Raw genomic sequence first — 15,896 nt, 5'->3', positions numbered from 1 at the left:
AGTGGTTTCACTTCCAGCTGCACATTTAGATCTACCTGGGGAGTTTTAAAATGTACTGGCGAGACTTCTGGGAAGATGGCGACCGAGAAAAGCGGGGCTTAAGAGCCCCGCTAACAACCAATCTATTACCACAAAATCAGCGCCTTTCATAGCCAGAAAACACCATCACCAGAGAAACAAAAAAATCACCAGCCCCAGAGAGGAGGGGGTCTCATAACAGAGCTCAGAGCCACAGAGGAGATACGCCAGCCTCACGGCCGAGGACGCAGCAGCAGCGCCTTACTGCCGGCGGCAGCGGCGAACTCACCGGACAGCTACGGTTACAGACAAATGCACTCAACAGCCCACCAGGCTCCAGAGAGGAGCGGCGGACAGCAGCTGAGGTGAGCCGCTGCGGAAGAGCCCGGAGAGTGAGCCGAGGTGAGCCGCTGTGGAAGGGCCCAGCGGGATTCGGCAGATTTTTCGGCACAGGGAGCATCTAAAGCTCCCAGTGGCTGGGCTCAGCACACGCTGCAGGGACTCAGAGCGGAGTTCAAAAACAGAGAAGAAATACGCCAGCCTCACGGCCGAGGGCGTGGCAGTGGCGCCATATTGCCACCAGCGGCAGTAGCAGCAGCAGCGAATTCACCGAGTCCACTACAGCTCCATTTGCGTATACAACAACAGTGAGCCAAATTGCAGGCCCCAGAGGAGAAATCCCAGTACTGACTCCCAGGGACTTGACCCACTGGGGGAGTGGCGGTGGCAGAGATATCACACAATAGGAGAACGCGCAACCTGGCACCCCCCATAGTCTAAAGCAGCCTCTATTGACTCCCTGGGTCTGAGACTTTGCGATACAACCCAGTAAAGGAGTAGTGGTAACTGAGATACCGCAGACTCGCGATCCAGAGCATCTTAAGTGAAGTTGTAGTGACCCAAGGGAAGAACCCAGAGAAGGCACAAACTTCTGAAATCATGGGAAAGAGGAATAACAATGGAGCAATGAATGCCCACACCCCCACAACATCAGAACCCGATAAAACAGAAATTCAGAGATTTCTATAAGATCAAATCAGGAAAATAACTGTAGAAATAATAGAGGTGCTTCGAAAAGAATTCAGAGAGGGCCAAAAAGAGATAAAGGATGCAATTAATAAAATAAAGACCTCAATTCAAAATACAAACAACCGATTAGACCACATGGAGAATAGAATCTCGCTCTTAGAAGTTGATCATTCCAAAAATGAACGCATAGTTTCTAATCTAGAAAAAAATATCCGACAGCAGGAATCTGACACTGAAGAAATATGGGCCCATTTTAAGAGAGCTTACCTAAGAATAATTGGATTAGAGGAGGGAAAAGAAGGCGAAACCAAAGGGATCAACAACCTCTTCAAGGAAGTAATAGCAGAAAAATTTCCAAACAGAGCAAGAGGTTGATACACAGGTCCAGGAAACTTATAGAACTCCCTTTAGACAGGATTGGAGAAGAAGATCCCCACGCCACATAATTGTCAAAATGACCAATGTGGAAGCCAAGCAGAGAATCTTAAAGGCAACAAAAACAAAGGGCCAAGTGACATTCAGAGGCAAACCAATTAGAATCACTCCAGACTTCCCAAACCAAGTCATGAGAGCCAGAAGGGCTTGAAGTAACATATTCCAAACTCTGAAAGAAAACAACTTCCAGCCAAAAATTTCCTACCCAGAAAAACTTTCTATCAAATTAGATGGAGAAATAAGAAGCTTCCATGACAAACAGCAACTGAAGGAATTTATTTCTTCAAAACCAGCGCTAGAGAAAATACTCAAAGAGATTAACTACAAAGAAGAAATAGGTAACACACACCAGAAACAGAGAAACAAGATTTTCCATCCAACAGACAACTAAGATTGGTTATCTGTGGAGATTCATTATTTATGTTAGTCTTTTACCTATCTCTAAATTGTATTGTTTGCCTTTATTGTTGTTAATATTTAGGATTTCTAGTTGGAATATTAATATACCTTCAGATATAGCATTTGGAAATATTTTATCCCATTCTATCAGTAACTTTTAACTCTGTTTACATTGTCTTTGGATATACAATATTTTTTTTTATTTTTTAGGGAGTTTGTATACTCTTCTGTTGCCTGTGCCATTGAAATCATTTCCAAGAAATCACTGCCAATTTCAATGTTGTGAGGTTTTATGACCCAGATTTTCTTCTAAAAGTTTATAGTACTAAGATTTATATTTAGGTTATTTATCTATTTTGAGTTAATATTTGTATATGGGATTAGGTAAGGATCCAATTTTATTCTTTTTTATGTAATTATTATTTTTCAACAATATTTAGTTAAAAGATTATTATTTCCTCCACCAAATGTTCGTGGAAACCTTGTCAAAAATATCTTGACAATATATGGAAGAATGTATCTCTAGGCTTTTATTTAACTCTAATGGTTTATATATCTGCCTTTAGAACATTACTACACTGTTTCAATTATTGTAGCTTTATATGGTTTGAAATTAGAAAATATATATCTCTAGCTTTGTCCTTTTTCGAGATCGTTTTGGGTATCTAGAATCCATATTACACATTAGGATAGATTTTTTCCTTAAAAATAAATATATAAATATATGATAGTTTCACCTAAAAAAAAAAAAGAAAAAAATATATTCTCTGGTAAGAAAGAGAGCAAAAAGAAATATTAAAATGTTATCTTTAAGTTATCAAAAGCATGGTATCAGACAAATGAAACTGTTATGTGAGATTATCATTTTTAATATTGGATAAATTGCTATAATACTAGATGTCAACCACTAAGCCAAGCATGGGAAGGAGGGATGGGGAGGGAATGGGGTGGGGATTGGGTGGGGGCTGACTGGGCGATGTGTGCATGTATGTCTACAAAAGTTTTATGTATCCCACTATGATGTATGAATACAGTGCACCAATAAAAAATTTAAAAAAAGAATAAAAAAATGTACTGGCCCCATATCAGATCACTGAATAAGAAATTCTGGGAGCAGAGCCCCAACATTGGTGTAGTTTAAAGATCTCCCATGGATTTTGGTGCAGAGCTAGTTTTTAGAACCACTATGGAGGAATTCTAAGTTTATTGACTTCTATATATCACTGTCTCATTTAATCTAAATATAGTACAGCCATTTTGGATTACTAGAGAACTATTTTTAATTAATAAAATATTAACCTGAATTGCAAGATCACTTCAATAGGTAATACATGGTAAGTTGTTACTTGTTCTGATTCCTGCCAACATTATAGGTTTATAATGTTGCTTATCTACATTAATAAAGAAAAATGGTAAGCATATAAATAACAATAAACAAATAATATAATATTTTTCTTGATGAGTAGAACATCATTTCATATTGTTAGACAAGTATAATACTTGGCTTGTAATCTCTAATTGTATACCAGCTGAAGGGTACAAAGAGATTTCTACAAGTCATCCCTTGGCAGAAAGAAATCAGCTGCTATGAAAGAGCTACAAATACAGATAGTCCTATGCTATTTTCTAGCAAAAGAGCCAACATAATATTTCAGATGAAATGATAATATAGATACAGATAGGTTGATTGGTCTTTAAAGTCATTTTAAACATGAGTTGAAAATGACTAGGAAATCAAATAACTAAGTAGTTGAGCACACAACGTAGCTGAAGGAAAACAAGTATGTATCTTGATAAGACATACAGTCTTAACTCTAAATCATTGCCAAGTATATTTTATTTTTAATTTTAGTGACCCACTTTTTAATTTTTTATATATATTTTATTGATACACTATAGCCTCACATCATAATGTAGATCATGTGGACAGTGACTTCTATTCACACAGTACCTGGTGCCTCCCCCTTTACCCCCTTCCACTTCCTCATTTCCCTCCCTCCCAATTCTGAGTGTCCAGGTTTACAATGTTATATTTACTTGTATACACATATTCGAATGTACCTTTTCCATTAATAAGCCTCAGCCTTCTTCCTCCCCTACCCTTCCTTCTTGGCTTCACTGAGGTTTCTCCTCCATTATCTGGAGTCCCTCTGGTATCTCTTATACTCCCTACCATGAGCATATAGAGAAAACATATGTCCCTTCTCTTTCTGTGCTTGGCTAATCTCACTTAACATAATATTCTTCAGGTCTTTCCATCTTCTTACGAATGACATAATTTTGTTCTTTATTGCTGAATAGAATTCCATTTTGCATATTTGCCAAGTATTTTTAAATACAGAAAGTTTAAAAAATGAAGATAGTAAAGTAAAACTTTCTCTAAAATAGTTATCATTCTGATCTTGAAAATAAAAACTTAAAGCACAGAATTTTTCCATTGTGAATTGAATTTGGTTTGGTTCATGTAGGTCATCAGATTGGTTTCTTAGTTTTTCTACCTATCAAGCCATATTTGTCTGGTAATAGTTATAAATATTACTTGAGTATGATATTATTAACTCACTGTAAATAATGGGATTTTCAAGTACAAAGATAAAATATAAATGTTGCAAAATCACACAGCCTTTTATTACTGTGCCCCACTGATAGAGCTCCATTGAGGTCTCTAAAAGACTTCTTTAAGGATGACCTTCTACAATGCTGAATGTTGATGATTTAATGTTTAATTTATGTCATTAGGTATTATCAACAAAAAGTTTCAGAGACCTCAGGCTACAAATGATCTTTAAAATACACACACACACAAACACACACACACACACACACACACACACACACACACACACATACCACTCCTCTTTTTATTAAGCTTTGACTCTTTCTTAGATCAAATCTTTAAGTTAAATGAGAATTTTTAATGGCCTATGAAGAAAATTTATAATAGTAAATTGTATCTAAGTATAAAACCATTATATATTTATAATTAAATTTTTAATAAGTGATGAGCTATTTAATGGAGAAAATATCATTATGTGAGCATTACAAACTTTTCTTATTAATCTCTTCCTGAAATAGCACCATTTTATCATTAACAAATTTTAGGAGCAAATCAAAGAGGAAAATAACAGTGGCACGGGCAGAATTGGAGGAATATAAAAAACACTTCACATTGCCAGCTGTTTTATTCATTGGATGATTATAGTTTGTTTGGTTCTTCCACAGTTCTCAAGACTAAGTAGAACGGACTCCTTCCATTAAATCTTAATGTAATTTTTATTGAAATAAGAATATATAATCAAATGCATAAGGGTCACAATTATGAACCACATGAAGGAGAGAAAATTGTTCAGGGAAGAAGTGATTACAGACTTGAGAGTAATTCTGTGTGTGACCTCAGGTCAGACACTTCACCGCTATGGACAGACGCCCCCTCTATGTGTGGAGGTTTGGCTAGGTGTACTCTAAGGCCATTTCAATTCTTGAAATACTTTGTTATTTAAAATCTAGTTTAGTCATGATGTAGAATGAATACTAAACAGGATAATAACTTGAATCTGAATTTTGACTTTAAAAATACTTACAGTTAAGGCTGGTGGTCCTGGAGGTCCTATATCTCCCTAAAATAGATGAAAGAAATATTAAAATTATCCACAGCCCCCTTTCTGCACATTGCTAATAAGTTTTTGTATGAATAGAAGCCATATTTATAAATAAATCCTGAAGGAAAGAAAAACAGAATTTATCTAGATAAAAGTCTCTGTGCAATGAAAAATGTATTATGTGCCCGTTAGCTCTCATGATATGAAAATTGCCTGTGTACTATCAAGTTTTTTTTTTACAGTAGCAGAACTTGTTTTGAAAAGCTAAAATAATCTAATTTTCTATTCTTTTGACTACTAACCTAGAATTATAAAAAATATTTATTTTCAAATCTGGTTACTCACCAATGAAACAGCTGGAAGGTATTAAAGCACCAGATAATTTTCCTGACAAAGTTATAAGGATCAGCAGAAATAATAAGTGGATCTCCCCACTCCATGCCCCCCAGCTGCAAGAAATGGTTCTCATGACCTCTTCTAATCTCTGCTGAATTGGCACTGCACTTGCCATCAACTATAAGAGGCTTTGCCTGTATTTATGGTTTTTCTAAATGCTGAAATTGCTTTGCTGACCTCTGTGAATACAAATTTCCAGGTGCGTATGTTGGCAAAGTATTCAAAATTCTTTTGAAAAAAAGGTTAATTTAAAAGTTCACTATTTTCCAAATTCTGGGTCACTTTTGTGCTTATTCTTTCAGGACATTTATTTCATAAACACTATGAACTATTGGGATGGCATCCTTGCTACAGTTCTTGTTTAGGTGGACATCATGGAGTCCACGTGACCATGGTATGTGGAGGGGAACTCCAGCATGTTAAGAGTACCTTTAGAATTTTCTCACTAAACTTATCTCCCTCAAATGTTAATGCAGCATCATGTGTTCATTGTTTTGGGGGACAATTGGGTTAAAATAATCAATAATTGTGAAGAAACATTGATGTAGCTTATATCAGTCACTAAAGACAAATTTGTAAGATCACCATGAATGAGGAGATAAATATGGAGATACACAAGAATTTTTTTTTCTTTTTTTGGTGGTACTGGGGTTCCTGGAAGCCCTTCTACCTCCGGGATACACTCCCAGACCTATTTTTATATTTTCATTTTGGAAACAGGGTCTCCTAAGCCAGCGCACGGCTGGCTTCGAACCTGCGCGATCCTCCTGTCTCCGCCTCCCAAGCGCGGGGATTACAAGCGTGCGCCACCACGCCCGGCGATACACAAGAATTTTTAACTGCACTGAGAAAGGAAAGCAAAATACTGTGCTAAAATACACATAAACAATTTTCATCAAGTTGATATCACCTAATAACCCTTTTCTACACAATTCTCGCTTTTTCTCTTCCTTGATTCTCTTTTTCAAGTTATAGACAGTATGCCTTCATGAAATGGCACATGGAACAGAGGCAGGATAGGAGCATTTAGACTAAGACTGAGAATCGAAGTTAGCTTCCTGGCCCCCCAGAGCCCCTGCTCACCGCTGGACTGGCACCTCAGTACTACTGGCTGGATTCCAGATACAGGACACCTTTGCTAATTTGAGATTGAATACCTCATATGTAAGCAGGGATGAGAAGAGGGAGATCTTATAAACAAAAATCAACCTGCAATTACAGATTCAGTCTCTTCACACTAATTAAATGAACCAAAAGGCCTTTCTTGTTCAGATATCTTTAACAGCTTTCAGCTAAGTTTAAAGTGTTTTTCATGTATCAACAAGAAGTTACTGCAGAGATTTTTGATGTTTTATTAAGAAAAGGTTGACACACGTTTGGGTAATACCTTTTCTCCTTTTGGGCCAGGTGGACCGCGAGGACCCAGCTCACCTTTCAAACCCTGTAAAAAGAATACAACCAATATGATTTCTATGCACAGTTCACAGAAAGCTTCAATTTCTAACAATTCATTAGTTATAAAATAAATCATAATTTACTCAACTCTCAAATCCCATTCTTCCCTTTGTCATACAGAGAGAAATAAAGACAACTGGCACTAAAATGATAAGCAACATCTGCGCTGTGGTGGGTACAGATACATTAAATCAGCACGAGGCCTCAATACTGCATATTTGTGCAACTTTGCTTCCTGCTAAAATTACATTAATTCACCATCTGGAAGAACATCATTTGGATCTATATGAGCTTTTAAGTATCCACTTTGGATTAAATTTGTGGATGTTGTAAATACCTCTGATTTAGCATTGATTTGGCCTTTATAAAACTTGCCAAAAATTTTCAAAAGTTAAATCAAAAACATTTTTACATCCCTATCAAGAAACCTAATCAGTGAAGAAAAATGAATGAAGGATATTCTTTCTCTGTCACTCGCAATGCTGGAGAGAATGTAATCTCTTTCCCATTTCAAGTATATTTTAGTGTTGTAAGTTTTTTTTTTTTAACCCAGATTTATAAAGGTATCAACTGAAACTCTGTAAGACATAGACAGGTTATTAGATAAATATTTTCATGAATCCTCTGGACTCATGGGTGTTTTAATGGGTTAGGGTTTATCTGACTTGGAAATGACAGCTTTTATGAATACCACAGTAGATTTCACTGGGGGAAATGAGTTACAGAGCTGAATGCATTCACAGTGAAAACAGAGAGACAGACACATCATGACTGCATGGGAAATAGGAAAAATATCTTCTTTTTCCTTCATTAACACACCGAATGAGGGAAGAACAAGAGTGGACAAAGCAATATTGTGAAGCTGCACGTGCAGCGCAAGTCTGAGCATCTTACTATTCCTTGCTCAGGGATCCAGCTCTTCCCAACCTGACATTGTGTACTGAAGAGATAATGCCAAATGCCAGTACCTGTGGCTACTCAACACAGACAACAGCCAGGAACGGAAGCAAATCAAAGAATATTGGGTATTTAAAATCATCTTGTTGCAGAGATCATATGAAAACTTTAGTCTTACAGAGTAAGAAAAAATTTGAATGGATGAAAACAACAAACTGGTAAAAAAATTTGTAGTTGCATAAATGCTTTTACAGACAAAACTTATAGCTATATATTTTATATAATTATTTTGGGATAATGATAGAAAAAGGGCAAAAATTAAATAATATTTAAGATGTAGTATTCTTTTATTTGAAATATCCATTCCTTCCCAAGTCAGGAAACACATAGACATTTTGAAAGTAAAACTTGGCAACACCATATCCTAATCTGCATATCATAATCATTTCTGTGAACAGATAATTATTAGTCATTCATTCATTCATTCATTCATCCAATAAATATTGATAATGTACCTTGCATGCAATCACGTTTCCGCCCCTTAGAACTGCAATGTTCAACACAGTAGCCCTAAGCACATGACATCTTTGAACCCTTAAAATGTGACTAGTCTGAATTGAAATAGGCTATGAAAGTAAAATATCATTCAGTTTCTAAAAATATATTATTAAACTTTATATTGATTTCATGCTAAGTGATAGCATTTGGAAAAATGGGTTAAGTGAAATATATTATGAACTACAGCTTCAGATATTTCCTTTTTTACTTTTCCTATGTGACTACTAGAAAATGTATTATGTTAATTTTCAATTTGTAGCTTTCATTTTATTTCTATTGGATAATATTGCTTTGAAAATACAAAAAGACATATGAAGTTGACAAAGGTCCACTCCAAAACTACATTTCAGTCAGGTTTTTCTCAGCTCCTTCCCCATGAGATCTGGTCCTTGGCCTCTTTCCTGTCCTTGACCCGCCCAGCCCAATTATAGTGAGAATCCTACTGGGCTATTTTAGAAAACTCTCCTGCTCTTGAAATCTGTTCTTCATCCTCTACCTTTGATACTTACTTTCATGGCCTGTCCTTAGTAAGAATTTTCTTAGATCAGTTTAGCAAGAATCATCTCATCTTGAAGTCTCCTCTTGATAAGTTTTCTCCTACTGATCCTGACCCCTTTGTCCTTGTATTTGGGTTTGAAACCAATCTCTATCTTACTGCAATTCCACTATTGCAATAGTTTTGTATAAAAAAATTCTATAACATATAAAAAGAATGTATTGGAATATTTTTAACAAAGTCAAGTACTTGCCCTCACAAAACTCTTGGAGGAGGGAGACTGATGACGATCAGTCAATAGGCCGAGTGTGGTCGGGGGGAAGGACAGAGGTGCCACTTCAGGTAAGGTGGGCGCAGATGGCCTCTCTGCACAGGTGACCTCTGTTGTTTCAGAAGGATCCAGCCATACAATGATCCTGGGGAAGGGTGTGCGAGTAGTGGGAACAGCAAGCACAAAAGCCCCAAGGTCAGAGGGGTGTCATTAACGTGCAGGAAGGAGCAGGGAATTCAGTGAAGGTTAGCCAGAGGTCACAGCACACTGAGAACTGAGAACCTGGTACAGGAAGTGGATTGTTTTAAAAGCTCATTAGGAAGCTATTTAAGTGTTTGAGCAGGAAAATGGCATGGTATGACTGTATAAAAAAATCACTCTGGCTATAATGTAGAACACAGACTTTACTCAGCAAGAAAGGAGTGACGGCAGCTTTTCAGGCAGGAGAGCAGGATGGCTGGGATGGGGTGGCAGAGAAGGTGAGAAGGAATCAGCCTGGGCCCTCCCTGGAGCAGGACTCACAGAGGCACGCTGTCCAGACTGATCTGTACTGGGCTGAAGTAACTGGCTAGGCAGGACATGCTACTACTGAACTGAGAAATTTATTTCAAAGAAGTTTGCTCTTTCCTTGCTCATGTAAAACTATTTAGAGACAGGAAGGCATAGAAAAGAAATAGCTGATAATATCTCTTAGATCCATTAATTCAACCACAAATATTTAACATAAATTAACATGTAAGACTAAACTATATATGCCTTATAAACATGTAAATATGAAAAGATAATTTTTTATGGTACTGAGAATGGAACCCAGGGGCACTCTACCTCCAAGATATACCCCAGCCCTATTTTTTATCCCTTATTTTGAAACAGGGTCTCACTGAGTTGCAAAGGGCCTCACTAAATAGCTAAGGCTGTCTTCGAACTGCGATCCTCCTGTCTCAGCCTCCCAAATGCTGGATTACAAGTGTGTGCCACCATGCCTAGCTGAAAAGAAAATTTTTAAAGGTGGACAAGAACAGTTAGCGCAATATTTGGGTGAATGATTAATCATGGGGTGGCAGATAGGATAGGGAGAACTACATAGGCAGATTCTACTGGAAGGACAATTCCTAGTTCTTATAATGATTTTTGGATTCTTTGGTGTCCCAGTTACAATTATGATTATAATCATTACATATATGTATATATCACATATATTATTATAGGCATAAATAATATATTAAAATGTTTATTATCACTGGGCATGGTGGTGCATGCTTGTAATCCCCGCGCTTGGGAGGCGGAGACAGGAGGATCGCACAGGTTTGAAGCCAGCCACGCTGGCTTAAGAGACCCTGTTTCCAAATAAAAATATAAATAGGTCTGGGAGTATAGCCTGGCGGTAGAGGGGCTTCCAGGAACCTCAGTACCCAAAAAAATTTTTATTATCATTTTGATATGGGGAATTAAACCAAGGATCACTCTATCTTCAAGCTATACCCTCAGAACTTCATTTTATTTCATTTTATTTTTATTTTGTTTTGAAACAGGGCCTTACTAGGTTGCTGAGAGTCTTGTTAAGGCTGGTCTCGAACCTTCGATTTCCCTGTCTCAGTCTCCCAAGATTATAGACATGAGCCACCATGCCAACTGTCGTTAAAATATTTAAAGAGTACTGCCAGATAAATTAATCCCAACAGTAACTTGTGGGAAAAAAGCTTGTAAGGTGAGTTAGGTAGCTGTCCTGGGTTGAATCCACCTTGACAGGAAGAGGTTGCAGGGACCATACAATGGCCGGTCAACAGCACATGGGGAGGGAGCAGCACCCAGGAGCCCAAGTCTACCTGAGGCATCCAAGCCTTTTAAAATAATGGGGTTCAGGAAAGTCAGGAGAGGAATGACATTGTATGCATAATCTTGGGTAGTTTACTTGAGTATCCCTAAAAATAGTTTATATGTCATGGTTATCTTAAAGAATTATTCTAAGAATCCTATGTTGATATTTGGTGCATGGCAGGCACTTAGCAAATGTTGCTTTTATTTTTTAAGTATAAGTTTAAGGGGCAATTAACAGTTCTTTCATTCATCTAAGTTTGATGGATGTGGAACAACTGAGCTTTAAGTCACACAGCATAAAATGCAATTGAAAGGTACAGTGTTCATCAGGCTTCTGCTTTTGTGGCTGAGGCGGTGGGCTTGTGTGACTCTAGTTCTCCTTTGAAAAAGTGTGATGTTGTTGGGGCCAGGGCAACGTGGTGGGCTCTGGAAGCAGAGCAGTACTGCTTTCCTCAGGTGCAGTTTTTCTCCCCAGGCCATACTGGTGGGTCTCTCAATGGTTATAGAGTGCTGGGCAGAAAAGACAGCCCTCGGCCAGGCGTGGTGGTGCACACTTGTAATCCCAGTACTTGGGAGGCTGTGACAGGAGGATCCCAGGTTCAAAGCAAGCCTCAGCAGGTTAGTGAGGCTCTCAGGAACTTAGTAAGACCCTGTTTCCAAATAAAATATAAAAATAGGTATGAGAGTATAGCCCGGAGGTAGAAGGTGCCTGGGTTCCACCCCCAGTAAGAAAGAAAAGAAGAAAGAAAGAAAGAAAGAAAGAAAGAAAGAAAGAAAGAAAGAAAGAAAGAAAGAAAGGAGGGAGGGATAAATAAAGAACGATAGAAAAAAAGAAAGGGAGAAAGAAAGAAAGAAAGAAAGAAAGAAAGGAGGGAGGGATAAATAAAGAAAGAAAGAAAGATAGAAAAAAGAAAGGGAGAAAGAAAGAAAGAAAGAAAGGAGGGAGGGAGGGAGGAATAAATAAATAAATAAATAAATAAAGAATGATAGAAAAAAAGAAAGGGAGAAAGAAAGAAAGAAAGAAAGAAAGAAAGAAAGAAAGAAAGAAAGAAAAAGACAGCCCTCACCAAAACCATGCAGCACCAAAGGCAAGACACTGATTTTAAGAGTGAAGAAGGCGCGTATCTATCTACACGTATCTATCTAAAATTCATTTATAAAGATTCTTAAAATTATAGTAGTTGACTCTGCTTGGAAAGAAGAAACAGGCACTCTTATCTGAAGGCAGGATGAAAGCTCAAGAATGGGATGACAACCGGAATCATGAAAGCAAGTGGACTATGCAACTTGTGGGAGGAGCATCATTAAAGCCAAATGAGACAGAATAATGTAATTTTTAAAAGTTTTCACTTATTAGTTCTTTTCCACAGCATCCACCAACTGCAGGTTATTTCTTAGCAATGGCAACAGCTGTCGCCAGCTGATATCTCTGGTTTTGTGATTTCAGTATTTTTACATTTATTACTACAGATTGCATTGGTATAAGGAGATTAACCTCATTATTTTAGAAACATCAGATGCTATAATTCTGAAAAAGGATGTTTGAAAGACCATAATCAAGATAAACTCAATGATTGAATTCTATCTGTCTAACAATATAAAACTCAACAGAAACAAATAAATGAAAAGACCTACTAGAGATAAACATGCTTTATTTAACCCAGTTTCTAATAGCAACAAATATTTATACATCTCTTTATTATATGATAAATGCTTATAAATACATTGGAATAATTCCTTTGATCTTCCCCCCAAATCCTGTGGGGTAAGTTCTATTAACATCCCATTGTGTAGATAAAGAAACTGAGGCACAGAGTGGCAAGTGACACAGTATGTCAGCTGCATTATTATCACAGAAGAGCTGGGACTTGAACCCGGGCAGTCTCACTTCCAAGGTCACAATAATAACTTTGCAATTTTCTCTTTCAAGTCTGTTCTAAGATACGATTTGTTGAGTGTATCTCATATTAGGCCAAAATAAAAAATGATTCTGTTAAATACTAGAATGTATATAAAGATGAGCTTACATTTTTAAGCTAAAATCTAGCAATTTATATTTGGACAATTTTAATATACATTTGATAAATATTATTTCAACTATAAAGGGAATATGGTTATTAATACCTTAGAGATCAACCGAGGGGTCACATGCACAGTCAAGAATGCATTCATAAAGATATCACAATTCTGCTGTCCAATGACTAGGGACTGTTCCTGGCACTTGATATTAGTGGGGCAGGAGCCAGGCTGGCGCTGCCCGTCCCAGCCACGTGGAGGCAAATCTAGAAAATCTGCCTCAGGAAGCAGAGATGAAACTTGACCAGAGCTTCCATATTGGTGTGTGCCTGTCACTCATCCAATCACGGGGGCTGTGCAATCTGTATGTTGACATAACTCAGGGTTTATACTCAGAGCTTTGCTCTCTGAGCACTGGTGAATGAATTCTTTGCCTCCTGATCCAGCCTCTGGGTCTTGTATGTCTGTGGAATGGACTCTCCCATACCATTAGTAAACCTCAAGGATTCTAAACATTCTGCTTTTGAAAAATAATCCCACATGACAAAAAATTGTTTTTTGCCAAACTGTCAAGAGTGTCCTGTTGAGAAAGACTCAACTATTGCATATTTCTCTTTATTTTATTTTTTTTTGTACTGAGAATTGAATCCACAGGCGTTCTACCTCTCAGTTAGACCCCCAGCCCTATTTATTTAGTTTTTTTTTTTTTTTGAAACAGGGTCTTGCTAAATTGTTAAGAACCTCCCTAAGGAGGTTGCTGAGGCTGGTATCAAACCTGTGATCTGTCTGTCTCAGCCTCCCAAGCACTAGGATTACAGGCGTGCACCACCACATCTGCCTGGCTGCACACTTTAAATTAAGGTTTCATTTTTCAAAGTAAGCTTGCCCATTTGTAGGAAAACTTGCACCAAAGAAATTGTTGCAAAATGACATCCAGGTATATGTAATGAGTAATAATAGAGTGTAAAATGGAAAGCTGTTTGAATTAATTTAGTAAGAATATTAAATAATTCCAACTCACTGTGACTTAGAAAGCAGCTGAAAAGGAGTACAAGGCTACTCACTCCCACAAATATCCCTGAAATTATAATCCCCATTATGATTTGACTTTATTTCAGATTGAAATAGCCATTATAATGCTTTTATTCTCTAAAACGTGCACCTGTGCTCATGACAGGCAGATGTACTGTCATAAATGCTGAGTTACTTTAGTCTGTGGTCCTTTTCTTTCTTTTTATAGGTCTGGGGATGAAACCCAGGGGCATTTGACCTCTGAGCTATAACTCCTGCCCTATTTTTTATTATTTATTTTTGAAACAGGTTCTCACTAAGTTGCACAGGGCCTCACTAGATGAGGCTGTTTATGAACCACAATCCTCCAGTTTCAGCCTCCCAAATGCTGGGATCACAAGCGTGTGCCACCACGCCCGGCTCTGTGGTCCTTTTTTTTTTAAAATTTTTTTATTGGTGCACTGTATTCATACATCATAGGTGGGATACAAAGAAAACTTTTGTAGACATACATGCACACATCGCCAGTCAACCCCCACCCGATCCCCACCCCATTCCCTCCCCATCCCTCCTTCCCATGCTTGGCTTAGTGGTTGACATCTAGTATTATAGCAATTTATCCAAAATTAAAAATGATAATCTCACATAACAGTTTCGTTTGTCTGATACCAAGCTTTTGATAACATAAAGATAACATTTCAATATTTCTTTTTGCTTTCTTTCTTACCAGAGAATATTTTTTTTCTTTTTTTTTTAGGTGAAACTATCATATATTTATATATTTATTTTTCAGAAAAAAATCTATCCTAATATGGAATATGGATTCTAGATACCCAAAACGATCTCAAAAAAGAACAAAGTTAGGAAATGTATATTTTCTGATTTCAAACCATATAAAGCTACAATAATTGAAACAGTGTAGTACTATTCTAAAGGCAGATATATAAACTATTGGAGCTAAATAAAAGCCTAGAGCTAAATTCTTCCCTATATTGTCAAGTTATTTTTGATAAGGTTTCCACGAACATTTGGTGGAGGAAATAATAATCTTTTAACTAAATAATGTTGAAAAATTAAAATTACATGAAAACATTTCAATATTTCTTTTTGCTTTCTTTCTTACCAGAGAACCTAAAAAAAAAAAATAGAAAAAAAAATATTCTCTGTGGTCCTTTTTTTAAGCGTTAAAAAATAAGCAATACTGTGTGGCATGATTCTGTGGGAAAAAATGCAACTTTTCAGTCAAACATTCAGAGTTAAAGGTTGATTGTACTATTTTCTAAAATAAAGTTGCTTAATTTTCCTGGCATCTATTTGTTGTTTCTGAAAATATGGATGCTCTTGCCCCTTCCTCTAGCAAACTCAGAAAGTTAGTGAGGACTGAATTTCAAACTTGTCTAGAAAATTACTTATAAATTCTGCATGACTTTAATAGCACCAACACAGTAAGAACAGCACTTGAGCCCGGCGTGGTGGTGTACTCTTGTAATCCCCATGC

At 37.1% G+C, this 15,896-nt stretch overlaps 1 protein-coding gene across 1 annotated transcript in view; it reads right to left on the bottom strand.

Annotated features, from left to right (window-relative positions):
* COL19A1 (collagen type XIX alpha 1 chain) overlaps nucleotides 1-15,896 on the bottom strand; it is a gene marked incomplete at both ends in the record, with an annotated part of 383,978 nt that overhangs the window by 204,395 nt on the left and 163,687 nt on the right. The window contains 2 exons of the mRNA XM_080699922.1: nucleotides 5,463-5,498; nucleotides 7,264-7,317. Coding sequence (XP_080556048.1) covers nucleotides 5,463-5,498; nucleotides 7,264-7,317 — 90 coding nt within the window. The remainder of the gene's footprint in view (nucleotides 1-5,462; nucleotides 5,499-7,263; nucleotides 7,318-15,896) is intronic.

This window comes from Muscardinus avellanarius, assembly GCF_963383645.1.
Source record: "Muscardinus avellanarius genome assembly, chromosome: 8".
Taxonomy (NCBI): domain Eukaryota; kingdom Metazoa; phylum Chordata; class Mammalia; order Rodentia; family Gliridae; genus Muscardinus; species Muscardinus avellanarius.
This window is presented reverse-complemented; position numbering and strand designations above follow the sequence as displayed.